Source organism: Chaetodon trifascialis, chromosome 14 (genome assembly GCF_039877785.1).
Source record: "Chaetodon trifascialis isolate fChaTrf1 chromosome 14, fChaTrf1.hap1, whole genome shotgun sequence".
Classification (NCBI taxonomy): domain Eukaryota; kingdom Metazoa; phylum Chordata; class Actinopteri; order Chaetodontiformes; family Chaetodontidae; genus Chaetodon; species Chaetodon trifascialis.
The window spans coordinates 14,875,558-14,892,395 of record NC_092069.1 but is presented as its reverse complement, the minus strand read 5'-3'; the positions used below and the strand labels follow the sequence as shown (position 1 = coordinate 14,892,395).

Genomic DNA, 16,838 nt, shown 5'->3' with positions numbered 1-16,838 from the left:
ATCTCTGCGTAGTGAGTAGCGATGCGAAGGGAAGCACTTCATTACAGCTTCAGTGCTGCCTGAAGAGCTGTGAAATAAACACAGTTGGATAAATGTCAAATACAACAGGGGATACACTGCAAAGCACTGTGTGGAAACAAGGAGCAGAATCATGTGTTTCTGTGAAATGCTACTGGAGTGTTTCTGAAGTGCAATAAATCAGTTTCTGGAACTGAGGGAGTTATGAGTGAAGAGAAAAGGTGTTTTGCTGCCACCTGTTGGACAGATTTTGAAGGTGAGAGCAATCCATCGGTCTCTCCATAATAATGTTAAATATACATGAGCACAGAAAGTGTCGTTTTGTGTTGAACACTATCATTATTTTATATTTTGAATGAAATTAATCAGCACACAAATTAAAGATGCTTCAGGAACATTTTTGTCATGAAAATACAAGTTAAAAATAAACATATTTTGAGTCATTTAAATTTTTTCGTGTGTCTGTGTTAAATAACACATGTTCTTTATATCAGCGCAGACGCGACGTTGTGATTGCTGTTGTGAAATCAGCTGCGCAGAGCGCTTCGACGCGCGTATTGAGTGACAACATGACCCGGAGCCCTCCTGCTAAGTTGTTCAGCGGGTGTAAAGTTACGAGCGCACAGGACACACCTCTAGAGGGAGTTCCCGGGGAGGTGGAAACAAGGAGCTGATCCCGTCTCATGCAGAAAAGTCAGCGGACCTTTCACTTGAAGTGAGCGGTTGTCCGAGCCGGCGGCTGTGCGTCTCTTTCCTCAGCAGCCTTCGCCGTGCCACGCGAGGAAAATGGCCGGGATGGGCAACTCTTTACGCGCGGCTGCCCTCCTGGCTTTCGTGGTTCTTTCTATTCTGGTGTCACTCTTGATTAGCAGCGTGCAGCAGTTTGGAGCTAGAGTATATCACTTTTCCAATGCAACTCTCGCTGGTGATGAGGGGGAGTTCGCGTCGCTCCGCGGGGCGTTGATTTACCAACTGAACGAGAGGCGCAAAGAAATTATTCCGCTGCTTTTACCTACAGTTGATGAGGATGGTAAAAACGGACAATTCGTTGAGGGTCGACATTCTACCCAACATGACAAAGCGCTAGACCCGTCTTTGGATTACAGTCTGTGGAATGAGATCGCGCATGGCTCCAGGAAAGCGCATATGGATGAACTGGATTGTGATTCCCTGGTGGACATGCAGGCGGTGGAGGTGCTCGGGTCTGGATACACCAAACTGGTTGTCAAAGTGAATCTAGCCGGAGGTCAGCCCGTGGCGTTGAAGCTCGTCAACGAGCAGGGCATAGACATGGGCAAGTGTGTGAAGGATTTTAAAGACCCGCAAGGCTGCCGCGAGCTCGTTTCTTACAAGCTGAAGAAAGAAATAGTCCTGCTGCAGAGGCTGCAGCATCCAAACGTCATTAAGGTAAAGTGCTCCCTCTCTCTGCCTGGTGTGCACACATTTAATGACTTTTTAAAAACTTTATGGAGTTCCGGTTCATGCTCAAATGCCACAGCAACATTGTAGGCAATGTATTATATTTCAAAATTAAGGATAGTGAGGCATTAGAGGCTCACGTTTGAACACTGGTGCTGCTGCTGGAGTGTTATTAAGATTTTCCATAATCCATGTACCACTGCTCACATTTTCCTTTGTCTCGCGCACACTGAGCTGGATGAAAGGCCTCATCGGCTCTGCAGGACCTTCCCATGTAATTAAATTAAATTCACTGACCCTCTTCTGACCTCTGGGTCCAGTTTGGCAGGAGCAGACAATGTGGCTCTGTCCTCTCTGCTATCCCTGGATTCATCTGAAACCCCCTGAGCTTATTCACTCAAACCATTACAACCCAATTCAGGACTAGTTTGAAACAAGCGGATGAGTTTCTTTCTCACCTCTGGCAGTCGTTGGACGACGGTGTGTGCCCCAACGGCTCAATGATTCATTACTCAAATGCACACAGCACGTTCCTCCTGTGGGCTAATTTGATTTTACTGACACATGTCTGAGCTGCTGAGAGCACGTTTGGCAGAACATCATGTCCTCTTAATTTCCCCATACACTCAGAACTTTTACCCATTCTTTAGCTCCTTTCTGCCGAGTTGAAATGTAAAAACAAACAGCAGCTTAATGACCCTTTTTTAACCACTGTGACTAACCACAGTTGTTCTCCACTCCACAGCTCAAAGGTCACTGTGCGGGAGATGCAGGAGGAAGAGGAGGAGACGGGGGAAGAGTCACAGTCATTCTCGAGCAGGGGAATCCTCTCCAGATGATCCAGCTGCTCCAGAGTCCCTGGGAGGACAGATTCAGGGTAAGCATGTTAGCTTCCTCGTCCAGCTGTCGATGGGCATGCTTCGCCATTCATCCGTCGTGCAACACTGTGAGGCCGAAAGTCACTCATGTTGGACACGATGTGTGTGTGAGCACTCCTGCTGCTCTTGGGAGGAGAGACGAGAGTTGAAAGATGAGGGAGGCGGACATTTGAAACTCCTGGAGGTCCGACATCTGTCCCTCAGTGTATCTGATCAGGCCGTGGCTGGAATGGAGATGGGTCCTGGAGTTAATCCACTGCAGGCTAGGAATGTCATCTCATCCTTCACACACACACACACACACACACACACACACACACACACACACACACACACACACACACACACACACACGCGCATGCACAGAGCTTTAGCCAACCCCCATCACAGGTATGCTCACAGTGGGAGTCAACAGAGGCTGAATTAACACTGCAGGGATCCAAGTGTGTGTATTACTCACATTGCGGATCTATTTACACAGCCATAATGTGGGGACTGGTCTTCGTTATGGGGACAAAATGCATGTCCTCATAATGTAAATCATTAGATTTTACATTTTTACATTTGGGTTAAGGTTATATTGAGGTTAGGTTTAGGTTTAGGCTTGTAGTGGTTCTGGTTCTGGTTTGGGTAAGTCTCCAGGAAATGAATGTATATCTATGTAATGTCCCCAGAAGTTCTGGAAACACAATTTTGTGTGTGTGTGTGTGTGTGTGTGTGTGTGTGTGTGTGTGTGTGTGTGTGTGTGTGTGTGTGTGTGTGTGTGTGTGTCTGTGTGTGTCTGTGTGTGTCTGTGTCTGAGTTCATGCATGGATGTGTTTGAAAGAGAAAGAAAGGCCGAGTGGAAGAGAAAAAAAATATGCCAGAGCATGCATGCTTTGTTTTTGGATTAGCTAAAGTAACAGTCTGCGAGTATCATCTCAACTATGGGCCTCATTTTGCCGCATCACCCAAATAGCCGTTCATAATACCCCCCTCGAGCTGCTCGGCCCCTCTCAGCTACAGTGCATCTGCGCAGGCTACAGTAATCCAGCGGTGTTTGGTTTCACCCAGCCCTGTTATTACTGCACTTCGATCCCTCCAAGTGACGTCCAGGAGACTCGGAGCATGAGCTAACACTGCAGCTATGTTTGTAGTGTGACAGGATCATTTCATGGTCTGTCAGTGCGTGGCTAATGCCTTTATTTTTCCTCCAGTAGCCTACTTATTTTCTCTTTCTGTTTTTATTATAGGATTTAAAGAGTACTATAAAAACAGTCTCAGGAAATGGCTTGCAAATGTGGTCGATGAAACGTCTTAAAAGCAAATAACACTGTTTTTGCGAGGCTGCAGGTTTTTATATTTTGCCGTTTTTAGCTATATAATGAAATTTAAATACATTGTCCAAAGTGTGACCTTTTCAGGAAAAAAACAAGTCAATTTTTAACTTGAGTGCCAATAAGTTTTGGTTATTTCAACATTTTTTTAAAGGTTTTTATTTGACAAAAAGTCAAAGGGAGCCATGTGACCCTCCACTTTCTGTTGAATCAAAAATTTAACCAAATTTTGGAGCTACAAGTAGGGCTGCAGTCAACATCTGTTTTCATTTATCAGCCTTTTTTAAAAATTGGATCAATCAAGTTATTAACAGCTGAAATGATTAATCAGTCAATCTCTGCATGGTTTAAGACATCTGTTTATCACAAACATCAACTTGGACTCATCAGCTTGAGCTGATCAGATTTGTGACCACACAGGGTAAAATGATGAGGTGGTGCCATTTTGTATCCAAAAGGTCAAAGGTCAACTTCACTGTGACATCATTATGTTCAGCAAAAACACTTTTCTGACCATTATTTAACACCATAACTCAAAAGAGAGACTGTGACTATGTTTCACATTTGGTCAGATACTGAGTTGTTCATCTTGAAGCTGTGCTGATTGTACAGATCGTCTGTGCTGTCGGGTTGAAGGTGTGTGCAAAGTTCTGATACTGAGCTTCAGTTGATTGCTCTTCCTCATTGTGATGAAGCTCTCTTTGGGTCCTCTGCACCCCTCTGTAAAAACAGTCTCTAAGTGAAGACAGCATGTTTCTCACTGGGAATTATTCACTGGAATCATACATGTCAACATAGTGATAACTTCCATTTCACTGAAACAGACACCTTTCATCAAATTCCTTCAAAGTCATAGCTGCATAAATCATGAGTCTGGTTAGCGGAGGCATATATCTGTGAGGAGGTATTTCTAATTTAGTAATTATTGTATGGCCTGAATGTTTAGTACAAAACACAGATAACAAAAAATGATCAAATCCTCACACCAGAGAGCTGGAACCAGTTTTATTTGGCATTTTCGCTTTGTACCATAAATAACTGAAACAGCTAATCAATCATAATTGTCATTGATTTAATTTTGTATTTTTTTTTTATTTTGTAACTCGTAATTCTGTTTCAGCTCTTGTTACAAGGTTATGAAAGTTACCACAATTCTGTGCACTTTAAGTCATCAATCCAGCTGATCAGGCTGTGGCATGTCTGATCTCCTCCCAGGTGTGCCTGGATCTGGTCAGGCTCCTCCACTTCCTGTCCCAGTCTCCTCTGGGCTCCGTGGCTCTGCTGGACTTCCAGCCCCGGCAGTTTGTCACCGTGTCCGGCGAGTTGAAGCTCACAGACCTGGATGACGCCAGCACTGAGGAGACCCCCTGTCAGACAGACGCAGACTGCACCCTCCAGTTTCCACACAGAAATTTCACTCTGCCGTGCTCGGCCCGGGGAGTGTGTGAGGGCCTGAGTGAGAAGAGGAACATTTACAACGCCTATAGGTAAGAAAAGCGACAGTTTTACTACATGATAGACGTGTGATGGATAGATAGATTAGCAGCTACAAGGATGATTACTTAAACATAGGTTCAACTGACATCTAAAATGTTGTTGATAGTGAAGACGTACGGGAGGAAATTTGCGGTTTGATGGAGGGAGGTGTGATGAATAAATTGGTAGTTTCAGTGGAAAAAAGAAGTGCTTTCTGCTTAAAAAGCCTTCAGATATTTGACAGCTTTATGGACTGTGTTTGCTTTAACACCAGTGTGAGACAAGACATGTTCTGTGGGAACTATGCGATGGGGCTTGTCTGTCTTTCTGTGTGTCTGAATCGGTTGTCTTTGCCTCAGGTATTTTTTCACCTACCTGCTGCCTCACCAGGCCCCACCCGGGCTCACACACCTGGTAGACCACATCATGAACTCCACAGGTGAGGAGGAGAGACGTCTTAACATGATGCGATGCTAACTGTTGAAGATCAGAAAGCAAATCTTTCCATCATTGCAGTCGTGTGATGACACGCCTCGCCCTAAGTGCTTCTTTTAATGAGCTCGACAAGACGCTTCATGACATGTAAAGCATGTATAGTAATGAATGCAATTTGTCCTCTGCTGAGATCACACGTATCACAACAAAATGAGGGGAAAAAGCAAATCATCACATGTTGGATGAGTATGATTTTATGCCTGGAGTCGGTTAGATCTTTTACAAGATTTAATGCATTGTGTGTGTCCAGGGGAGCTGAAAGCTGACATCAATCAAACGCTGGAGGCCTTTGAACACATCCTCCTCCTCTATAAGTCTGGCCTGCACCTGGACAACCTGCCTCCATCAATAATCAGAGGTAAGAGCTCGTGGAATGAAGGCTGCTTTTTATGAAGTACAGTGGGCCCTCTTGTCGGCTCTTTTCTTGGAGAGAATGCTTGGCTTTTTTTTCTATCCCCCCCTTTTAGAGAAAACTCAGTCTACACCTCTGTTTTCATTTTGTATCCTCAAAAAAAATGAAAGGGGGTGTTTCTCCCACTCAGGCTGTTTTGACAGGTTTATTAGGCAGCTGGAATGAGAGGACAAGACCAACAAAGTGGGATTAATCCTGCATGTCTCTGGCTCAGGGAGCACAGTCAGCGTTCATTTAAAAAAACAGTGCTGGGATTACATCGAGTTATTCTTTACACAAGAAATCTCCTGTTTGGTCTGTTTGCCTTTGAGTCATATGGAGATTTTTGCAAACTTCTCATCCGACTTTTGCGCTCTTTATACTAAAAATCTAGCGAACACTTTCTCGCCTTTAGAGTAAAGTTGTACTCAGTAATTCCTTAGCAAACTTTCTGCCCCTCTTTTGTATTCTGCCAGTATAAGCAGTGAAAGTCCTTCATTTTCCCTCCCTTGAACTCGCCTCCACTCACTCCACTGCTGCCCCATCACCCCTCCCGCCGTTCCTCTCAGCTCTATGAAATATTAATAACAGAATGACTGGCTGCGTTCCTGTGGTGAGATTTTCCGTCCCCCAGATGCTGGACTGTTTATATAGCAGCGCTTTGTGAATTTAATCACAGATTCAGGGTAAAGAGGCCAGGGCGCTGAGGCTGACACCAGGAGGGAATGTTTTAGCTTAACAAGGAGGTGCCATGAGTCAACCCTGCTGCTGCTGCTGCTGCTGCTGCTGCTGCTGCTGCTGCTGCTGTGTGTGTGATAAGACCTTAAAAAAATGTGTGTGTGTTATTTCGCCATACTGTGGGGTTTGTTGAAAAAGAGGTGGTTTTCAGTGGAGGAGGCCTGTTTGCATTTTTAATTTTGTTTATTTTAACCTAGGTTATCTTAATATAGCTTAGCTTGGTTAGTTCAGCATATTGGTAGTACATGTATTCACTTTCTTGTCCAGATGAGACGATAAATACAATATATGTCTGCTAAGTTAAACTACAGCTAGCATCCACTTGGCTTAACTTATCATACACACTGTAAATAGTGAAACAACTATCCAAAGGTTAAAAAAAACTAAGTGCCAACACCCCTAAGGCTCACTAATTAGCATTAGCATTAGCCTCTGGTGGTTGACGGCACTTCTTGAGGAAGTTACTGCCATTAGTCAAAATAAAGTCCAGCACATAACCAACCAAACTGTTGTTTTTACACAGGAAGCAGATGGGTGGTTTAGATTGCTTTAGTTTTACACATTGAAAGCATAGTTTTGGGAAAAAATACTTTTCATTTCATTATTCTTTTTGCTGAGAGTTAGTTTGTATGTTTTGCTAGCAGCCAGTTAGCTTAAGCTGTTGGAAACAGGGAAAGCAGCGAGTCTGTCTCTGTCCACAGGCCATTTTAGAAGGAAGTTACTGGTCAATGGCAAAAAATAGATCAGTACATAACCCACCATAAAGTGGTGCATTGCTGTTTACACTTAATTAAGCAAATGAGATAATGGGTTAATTACTGAGCTTGTGGTGCTGGTAGTGTTTTTTACCGCTAGACAGAGAACCACAGAGTTTCCCTGTCTCCAGTCCTTATGCTAAGCTAACCTAACTAGCTGCTGGCATTAGCTTCATTTTGCACAGGCATGAGAATCTGTCATCTAACTCATACAAAGAAAGCAAATCCGTATTTCCCAAAGTGTAGTTTTTAAATGATTAAACAACCGGTGGAGAAAAACAAACAATCAAAGATTGTGCAGTTGTGTATTAAAACACACACAGACTCATTAACATTCCTCCCCTCAAAAGAGAAAGAACTCCAATTGAAGCCAAAGACAAAATTAAGCTGATAAAAGAAGCCAAATGGCAACACAGCTCAAAGACGAATTCAGTGTAATAGTATAATAGTGTGTGTGTGTGTGTGTGTGTGTGTGTGTGTGTGTGTGTGTGTGTGTGTGTGTGTGTGTGTGTGTGTGTGTGTGTGTGTGTGTGTGTGTGTGTGTGTGTGTGTGTGTGTGTGTGTGTGTGTGTGTGTGTGAGCGTGCATGCGTGCGTGCGTGTGAAAATGAAATTGCTGTCAGATGGAGATTCATTGGTAATTTGGACATAACTTTTCCACCGTTGAGATCATGTACGAAGGTGGAGGCCAGAATCTGGTAACGACGTAGTTTCTTAAAATGGCTCTTGCTGCAAGTATGAATTTAGTCAAGTGCTAGAAGGAAAAGAGTGAATTCATTTAGGTCCTGAGCACTGTCATAAATATTTAATATTCTTTTTACATATAAAAGGAAGGCTTGTTTTCCGAGCTTCATCTTAAACATATAGAGTTTATTTTAATACTGTATGTCTCTGTCTCAGCAGCTGAGGCCTCACTCCCCAGCAGGCCTCATTTTTTTTCTCCCCTGAGAAGGATCCTCGAAACACTCCTTCTCCTTGTTCCCTTTTCTCGGGCCCAGAAGACAGATCCTCGTGTCTTTTTCCTCTTAACAATACCCCCCCACACACACCGGCTCCTGCCATTTAAGAAGGTTAACAGTTTGTAACAGTGTGCCTCCTCCGTACAGACTCACAGACGACGCTTTTGTCCTCTTGTGGTGTGTGTGTGTGTGTGTGTGTGTGTGTGTGTGTGTGTGTGTGTGTGTGTGTGTGTGTGTGTGTGTGTGTGTGTGTGTGTGTGTGTGTGTGTGTGTGTGTGTGTGTGTGTGTGCATGTGTGCATGCACAGGCACATGTGTGCATGCTGCTTTCTCATGGCTCCTGCTAATGTGTAGCAGATGATTTAAGGCCAGATCCACAAGACGTCTGAAGGAGTTATAATGATGAATGCAACGCAAATGTTGGGCAGGAGAGAGGTGAAGTGATTTTTCAGCGTGGAGAAACAGATTCTGAAGGAAAAGCTCAAAATGGAGTCAAATGGAGGTTATTTTCTTTTCATGGAGGCTCTAATAGATGTAGAACGTTCTGCTTCTTAACAAAATGTCTAACGAAAAAGAAAAAAGTGTCCTTGCTGGAACAATTTGGTGATTTATTTATCGGTAAATAATCAGGTGGTTCCAGATTCTCAGCTGTGAGGATTTGCTTATTTTCTTTTGTGCTTGTGAATGTAAAATGAACCATCTTTCATCAGACAGAACAGGCAATTTGAAGACATCATCTTGGCTCCTTATTAGTTTTTTTTTTTTATCAGTATTCTTATATTTTACCAACTAAACAATTCAAGCCCTATTGTGGGATCCAGGTAATACTCGACAGGTAATATTAGTCTACTAGTAGACTCAGACCTCTAGTAATTTGTGATAATTGTGGAAGTCATCGATGATCTTCCTCCAGCGCCATGTCTGTAATTTGTAAAGTAAAGGTTCCACCAGAAATAATCATATTTTGCCAGACACAGAGGTCATGTGATAACTTTAGTACTGTGCAAAAACAGCATCTTGTTGATTTCTTTTTCTTTGGTCTTCTTTTTTTTCCTTCTCTCCCTCTTTTTTCCTTTCCTGCTCGAGAATTATGGACTCTTTGTTGGCAATTATAGATGAAAGCTTTGACAGCATTTCGGGTGCATGTTCAGGAGGTTTGTCGCTCTTGTCATTCAGGAAGCGGATGTTAGGCAGAGCCTCGACATCATGTCTGGCGGATAATGTCTGTACATTGGAATACACACTTTGCTTATCCGAATGTGCCGCATGAAGCACAGATGTGGGGAGGTAATTTCTAAATCACACGAGGTCCCCTGGTAATACTTGAACTGTGCAGATGGGGCTTAAGAAAACAACTGGCAGATTAATCCATAATTAAAAGTATTGTTCAGTACGGTCCTACTTGTCATAGAAACTGGCAGCAAAAATGGAAAAGTAAATCTGAAGGTTCATTTATTAACTTTTTGTCAACATGTACATGCTCAGAAAGAGAAAAATATTTATCTTTTCAGACACATTTCACTACATTTCTATATGCAATATATGTATGTTTTCACAGGACACACAAGCCTATGTAAATTACTACTTGTTAGTAATTTTGTATCATGATTAAAGACCTTTCTTTGCCTTTCTTTGGTGAACAGATTCACAACAAACATTATCCTTCTGTTGCTGCTACTGCCAGCAAATGGCCACTAGGCATTATAATCAATGAAGGCTGAATATAAGTCAATATATCTTTCACCCTCCGGGACAGTACAAGCTTAATAGTTGCTGCTGTATTTTCACCCTCAACCTGTTTTCCAGGTTGTTGATCTGCATGTTCTTATCTGTATTCTCTTCATTCGCTGCTGCACAGTATCCGTTTCCCCCTCAGGGATCATTAAAGTTTCATCTTCTCCTCAGAGAGCGCTTCAAAATCTTTCAGTAGCCTCATGTATTGAAGTGGCATCTCCTCTTCTGTGGTTAGATTACACCGTGATGCGAGGCATGGGGACCTCTGGGAACGCCGAGTATCGCTGCTGGCCGTCCTACAGCCAGCAGAGCTGCATGCTGTCGGTCCACAGCGCCAGAGAGGCAGCGTACATCTGCAACTCCCATTCTCAGTGCAGCAGCTTCACTCTGACAGGACAGAGGACGTGGACGGGTTAGTAAAGACACACATGAATTCCTCCTTTCTTTTCATCTGTCCTGAATTTAGTCTTTAATTATAGAAGCTCTTTCCAGCTCACTTTTTTTTTCAGATTTGAACTTGTTATATAAATGAGATCAGCCTCAAATACTGAAAAAGCTCTATAATAAACATGTATAATTACCCAGTAAATCGTGTCTGTCACATGATGCTGAGTAAACAGCTGCTTCTCCTTTAATCTTTAGTGAAGCTTCTGAATGTTGAACTGTGTACAGTTATTAAGGATATCAAGTCAAAACATGTTAAGTTTTTTATGCTGCAGATGTGTTTAACGCAGCTCTTTTTCTGTGCAGGTCGCCTCCTGGCCTCTTTCAGGAGCAGCTTCAGTCATCTGGTGCCTGATGGGACATCAGAGGTGTATGTGAAGAAAACCAAAGCTCCGGACACGTCCACAGCGTGACGCAACCAACAAACAGAACAGTCCTGTTACGGTCGAGTCATTATGGAGCAGGATGAGAGCATCGCACGCAGTCGGTGATGTGAAGCAAAGCCAAATGTTGCGTCCTCCTCGTGAACACGTTGAACGCAGCTCGGTTCTGTGGATTTGCAGGAGAAACGTACAGTAGAGGCCGGGCCGAGGAGGAGGCGTTTGAAGTGAGGCAAGTGAATGTGATGTATTTATAGGGCTTCTGCTCAGTGACTGTTTGATGTGCCTGCCAGCTCACTGCCTCTGCCAACAACTATTTAAAGGGATTTCCCTTCAGGTACAATTAAGGAGGGGAGAGCCTTGTGCCCTCTGCGTGTTTTTTACTTTTTTCTGCCTTGTCTTTACTTGCCATGTGTGTTGGCTTCCCTTGTGAGGCTGGGTCCCCGTTGTAGGATTTTTAAGCCAAAGAGGTAAGAAGAACAGCCGTTGCAGCTCAGCGTTTGAAGCCTGAGGACGAGAAAAGAAAACAAGCTCTTATACAAATACACTTTGATGTTAATGCGCTGAGGTTGTGGCTGTTTTTTCATGGTTCTCCGGTTTAGCGGCGCTGTGGTATGAGATGGCATCAGCCATGTAAGCATTTACACACCAACAATGAGAAAGATGATTAAAACCATTCCAGAGCAGCCTGTTTTTACATACTTTTGTAAACTTAGTTTATAGTGCTTAGTTTATAAATATTTATATGACCGAATGAAATGTAATTGTTCTTACATGATTGTGCATTATAGCTTATGTGCACCTTGTGGGTGAAACTTTTATTTTCAATGAAAAATTATTCACTTCAGTGCTTTTTTTTAATACGTCACTTATTGTAATTGTACAGTTTTACAATTTTGTAATGCTATAAATGTCTCGTTTCTACTTTTTGCTCTTGTGGTCATTTGCAGTTTTATTGAATAAGGTCTAATTATAACTTGCAGTCTATTTCTCATTAGTGTGTGTGTGTGTGTGTGTGTGTGTGTGTGTGTGTGTGTGTGTGTGTGTGTGTGTGTGTGTGTGTGTGTGTGTGTCAGTGGGGGAGGTGAAACTTGCATGTGTATACTGACCTGGTTTTGTGTGTGTTTTAAATCCTTTATCTGCTTGTGTGCCCCCACAGCTACAATCAGTAGCCTATCTGAATAGGTGAGACTGCAAACCTACGGAGCTCCGCAAGTTTGCACAATACCACAGGAATGCATTCAAATGCCCCGTCATGCGGGGCTCATTATGAGCCTTAATTAATACATGTAAATGAGCTTATTTACCAACCCTTTGTTATGGTGGGAGAGGGGACATTACTGTAAGACAAAGGCAGTCATCAAGACAATCGGAGCTCAACCTGTGGTTTGCACACGAATGGACTTGCCATCTGTGCCTGCCAGGAGGAGCCGGGTGAGATAAGGGCAGGACTGCAGGGTGGCAGGCTGAAGGATTTGTAAAGTCAGGACTTGTCACAGCCACAGAGAGAAAGAGCAGACCAAATACCAGTGATGTCCTGATACGAGCCAGAGACCTTAGTAACATGTCGTCCCTCACTCCTCACACATTTCCTGTTGCTTTTTAAAAAAGTGTAAAAAATCAATGATTTTAATCTTGATTCCCAATTTCTTTTTTTTTTTTTTCAGATCGAACATAGTAAACTCTATGATATTGAAGCTCATCAGCGACTTGTTTAAGAATCACAGAATAATACAAAAGCTATTTTTTCTCGCGCAACCACCACTAGTGGTGACTCCTTTGCCATTCAGCCATACCACTACTGCTGACTTGAAAGGGCATGCCCAGTGTACAGATTACACTTTTATGGCTGAGACACCAGGGAGGCCTCAGGGTCCTCTTTGCCTCATGTTGGCCCGTTGTTGTCTGGACAAAGCTGGCTGATTGGAGACTGATTATGGAGATAAGGAGTCTGAGTCACATTAGATAAGACCAACCCAACCCACTGGACCAACACAGCAGGACTGACTAGAAAGATTGGTTGAATAGTTTGGAAATACTCCCCCACAAGAGTATGTGTGTTATCTGTGCTACATTAAATAGACTTAAAACCTGCCTGAAAGAACCGCACATAGCCACAAAAACTCCATTACCAAAATCAATATTTAATTTGTTAAAAGAATAGTTTGGGAAATGCACACATTTGCTTTGTTACAGGGAGTTAGATGAGAAGATTAATACCACTTTCACATCTGTACCGTAAAGATGAAGCTACCATAAGAAGATGATTCTCTTAGTTTAGCACAGTCTGGAAACAGCTAGTTTGGTTTTCTGAAGTTTTTACAAAGTTAAAGCGCAGGTTTGATTCATTTTCTTGCTAAGAGTTGGGAGAAGATTTAAAGCACTCACAGTATCTGCCAACTAAATTCATGGCTATAGCTAGCCGTTTAGCTTACCTTAGCATAATGATTGGAAACAGTGAAACGTGGAGCATAGTCATGTTCCCAGGGTTCTCTGTTCCCCAGTCAATATTCTATTTGGACACACTAACCCTCCTATTATATTCAGTTCCAAACCCTAACCCTGGAAAGATAGGACCTGGACAACATTGATTTTTAGAAGGACATTCCTGGTCCCTCCCAAGACATACTGTGGTGAATAACACCGCTGTGAAATGTCATTTACACTTAGGGATTAAACAAACAAGATATAACTTGTTAATCTGTGATCTTTTGAGGTGCTGGTAGGTGGAATTTCATTTCATTTCATTACTTTTTTTGAAAGCATTTATTCACAAACAAAGTCTTCAGGCCAATAACTCAGAGCACAGCCCTCGAACATCTCCCAGTGATGAGCTTGAATTTATTGAATCGTACAGCTGCGGTTCATCCTCCTCCACGTCAGCTCGGAGGGGAAAATGTCTGACCGGTTTGTCTTGGCACTCCATATGACAGAGCTAATGAATGTTCTGGCTTCGTCTATGGCGTGCACATGTTGTTTTATGCTCAAATGTTATGAAACACATCACAAATGTAAAGTGTGATAGATTCATTAGGTTATTCAGCCTAACATAGTGTTTAATCAGAGCACAACAACGCGTCTTTCTTCATATGCAGTTTTGTTGGAGAGTCTGGAGTCGGTGAATCAGCACAATGTTGGGCGGTTGTTCCAGAGGAGGTCTTCACAGCACAGTTTTTGTATTCTCTGTTGAGTCTGAAAGTATTCCCTTTCTTTCCCCCCTGATTTTGTTTATTTAGCTGGAAGTGTGTGTGGAGGTTTGAAGGTTGAGCTGCTCTAAGCTCTTTTTTTTTTCTTTGTTTGTTTTCTTATGATAGTCATTTTTTTGTTTAGGGATGTTTTTGTATGTGCATCATGGTGAAACATTTCAAACGTGGTATCATGTGGTATTGCTGTTCATGTGTGGTACACTGTTCCTCTGTTTTTAACCGTGTAATTGACAAGTTGTTTTTTTTCTAAAGGTTCAGGGAACGAGCGGGGGAGGAGGAAGATTGTTTTTTTAACTCGGCTCCATACCCCTCCATTTCTGTTTTTTTAAGTTTCCAGTTTCACCCGACTTGTTTCCGTCGGGTTTTATTCATGACCTCCATCTGGAAATAATATATGTTCATGAAAACAAGCCATCAGCAATTTTAGGGAAGAGTTGTGTGTGTGTGTGTGTGTGTGTGTGTGTGTGTGTGTGTGTGTGTGTGTGTGTGTGTGTGTGTGTGTGCGCGTGTGTGTGTGTGTGTGCGTGTGTGTGTGCGTGTGTGTGTGTGTGTGCGTGTGTGTGTGCGTGTGTGTGTGTGTGTGTGTGTGTGTGCAAGTGCAGGGAGGGGGACATTAGGGCCTCTTCTTAGGGTTCAGACTCCACCAATGTAACAGAGTTAGTACAGCACGAAAGACGTGTACGAGTAAGCTCAGAACCAAAGCCTCCATCATCCTCTCTTAAAATCCTGCTGCAATGCATTTGTGGTCTTGCTAAAGTCTTTGATTCGAATGCAAAGTTAGTCATCAAATGCAAGAAACCGCAGCTGCTGGGAGAAATTACGTGTCAGGCAGGTCTTTGGCAAAAATGTCTGACCTTGGCTCAGCCTAAAAATATGCATTAACTCAGTGAAAGCCTGCATAGTTCTGCAGGAAAGAAGATCTGGCTTGTGTTTGAGTTGCTCACAGGAGCGTATGCAGCCTGTGACGGGAGAGATAGAGCAGATATTCACTCGACTCCGGGCTCACAGAACACCTCTGTGCCTGTCTGCCGCCTTGGCTGCGGTACACAGGAGACCGGCCGGTCACACCTGAGAGCCTCTGAAGAGTAGCCAGACATTTAGCCTGCCTGTCCCGAGCACAGAGGCGTCTTAGTTTGCAGGGCGCTGTCTGTATGTCTAACTGTCTAACTAACTATTTGTCTGTCTGCCTGTCCGCCTGGAGCCGATTCAATCTCCTTTAGAGCCATAATGGCTTTAGCAGGCCCTAAAGGACAGAGCAAGTGGGTGTGTGTGTGTGTGTGTGTGTGTGTGTGTGTGTGTGTGAGGAGAGGTTTTCATTTCTGTCTGTCTGTGATGGGTGTGTGTCGGGGGGTTGCTGGCTGGATCATGTTTTAAAAGCCCTGAAGTTAACCCCAGTCAAAAGGTTTATGCCTACCACTAAAGCCACAGAGGCATCTTGAAAGGTGTAATAGCTCAGTCTTGTATCCAGTGACATCTCCATGGACCCACTGCACAGTTTCCCAGCGAACAGCAACACTGATTGCTGCAGTGCTGTACAATATGCCCCCAAAATGGAGCGTTGAAGAAAAAAAAAAAAAAAAAAAAAGGAAAAATCAGAGGCAGCTTTTAAACAAACTCTTGAGTAGCTTATTTATTTAGTGTTCAGTGTTTTATCTTTACTGACTGTCTGTGTTTGGGTCGCCTGGCAAAAGCCTTTTTTGGTTATGAGATCCCCACATGTCCTGCTGCCCGGCATTCCCTCCCTCTACATCACAGCAGCAGTCTGGCTCATTTTTCTTTTGAAGCCCCCTCCACCACCTCTCTTCCTCACCAGTCCATCCATCATACAGAGTCTCTGGAACCTCCTTTCACCCCACCCGCCCCCCTCTGCTGCTGCCACTGCCCTCCCTCTCTGCTTGAAATTGCTCCTCCGGGCCAAAACCTCCATAGCTTTACTATTAATTTAGGCTCCACCACTGCTGTTAAACTGTTCCACTCCATACATAACTTCAACCCTCCATCAGTGTGTCCTCCTCCTGCCAGTCTTCCACTGCTCCCTTCTCTTTCCAAGTCATAGCCCACAACTGCTGTGAAGCATCTGGAGTTTCCCCCGTCTTTCAACTGGCTGAGACCTGAGGGCAGGGCTGCTGAGGATCAGGAACTGTGGTTTGTGTGTGTGCGCTGACTAAAACTGCTGTTCAAATCAAAATGCTTGCCTTTTGTTGCATGCTCTGGAATCCCCTCCGTCACACCTCGGCCGTTTCTCAGCAGGGGGACGACTGCCCCCAGCCAGAGGAAGTCTTCCTTCTCTACAGTTAATCCTCTACCAGAAATACACCATGGCCCCCCTCTGAGTCACAGAATTATACCCAAATTAAACAAATTCATGCCTTCAGGACCTTTCATTTGATACAGTTTTCCAATTTCTTCTAACACACAAACAACTTCAGCCTCTATTTTGCTCTTTTCATTTTACACACAATCACCAAACATTCTCCTCGTACTAATCTTGTTCATCCATACACTTTTTTTTGTTTTTTCTCATGACAGCTACACAGATTTACAAGCCAGAGAGACGAGGAAGAAAGCCCTTTATCATGATCAAAAAGCACTTACTGTCATTTTCTTCTATTCTTTACACAATTAATCATT

General features: G+C 43.4%; 1 protein-coding gene across 1 annotated transcript; it reads left to right on the top strand.

Moving 5' to 3' along the window:
• The first annotated feature begins 517 nt into the window (after positions 1–517).
• Positions 518–11,924, top strand: pkdccb (protein kinase domain containing, cytoplasmic b). The gene is made up of 7 exons (XM_070979242.1): positions 518–1,425; positions 2,183–2,314; positions 4,847–5,118; positions 5,467–5,546; positions 5,853–5,960; positions 10,413–10,589; positions 10,928–11,924. Exons 1-7 carry the CDS (start codon positions 805–807, stop codon positions 11,032–11,034), a joined length of 1,497 nt encoding a protein of 498 aa, XP_070835343.1. The 5' UTR covers positions 518–804; the 3' UTR covers positions 11,035–11,924.
• Positions 11,925–16,838: the final 4,914 nt, after the last annotated feature.

Bases quoted from the DNA above. Each gene is read 5' to 3' on its own strand.
- pkdccb (XM_070979242.1), top strand. From the start codon at position 805: ATGGCCGGGATGGGCAACTCTTTACGCGCGGCTGCCCTCCTGGCTTTC. The intron at 1,426-2,182 runs GTAAAGTGCTCC...TCCACTCCACAG, and splicing joins AGCATCCAAACGTCATTAAG to CTCAAAGGTCACTGTGCGGG. The intron at 5,547-5,852 runs GTGAGGAGGAGA...GTGTGTGTCCAG, and splicing joins CCACATCATGAACTCCACAG to GGGAGCTGAAAGCTGACATC.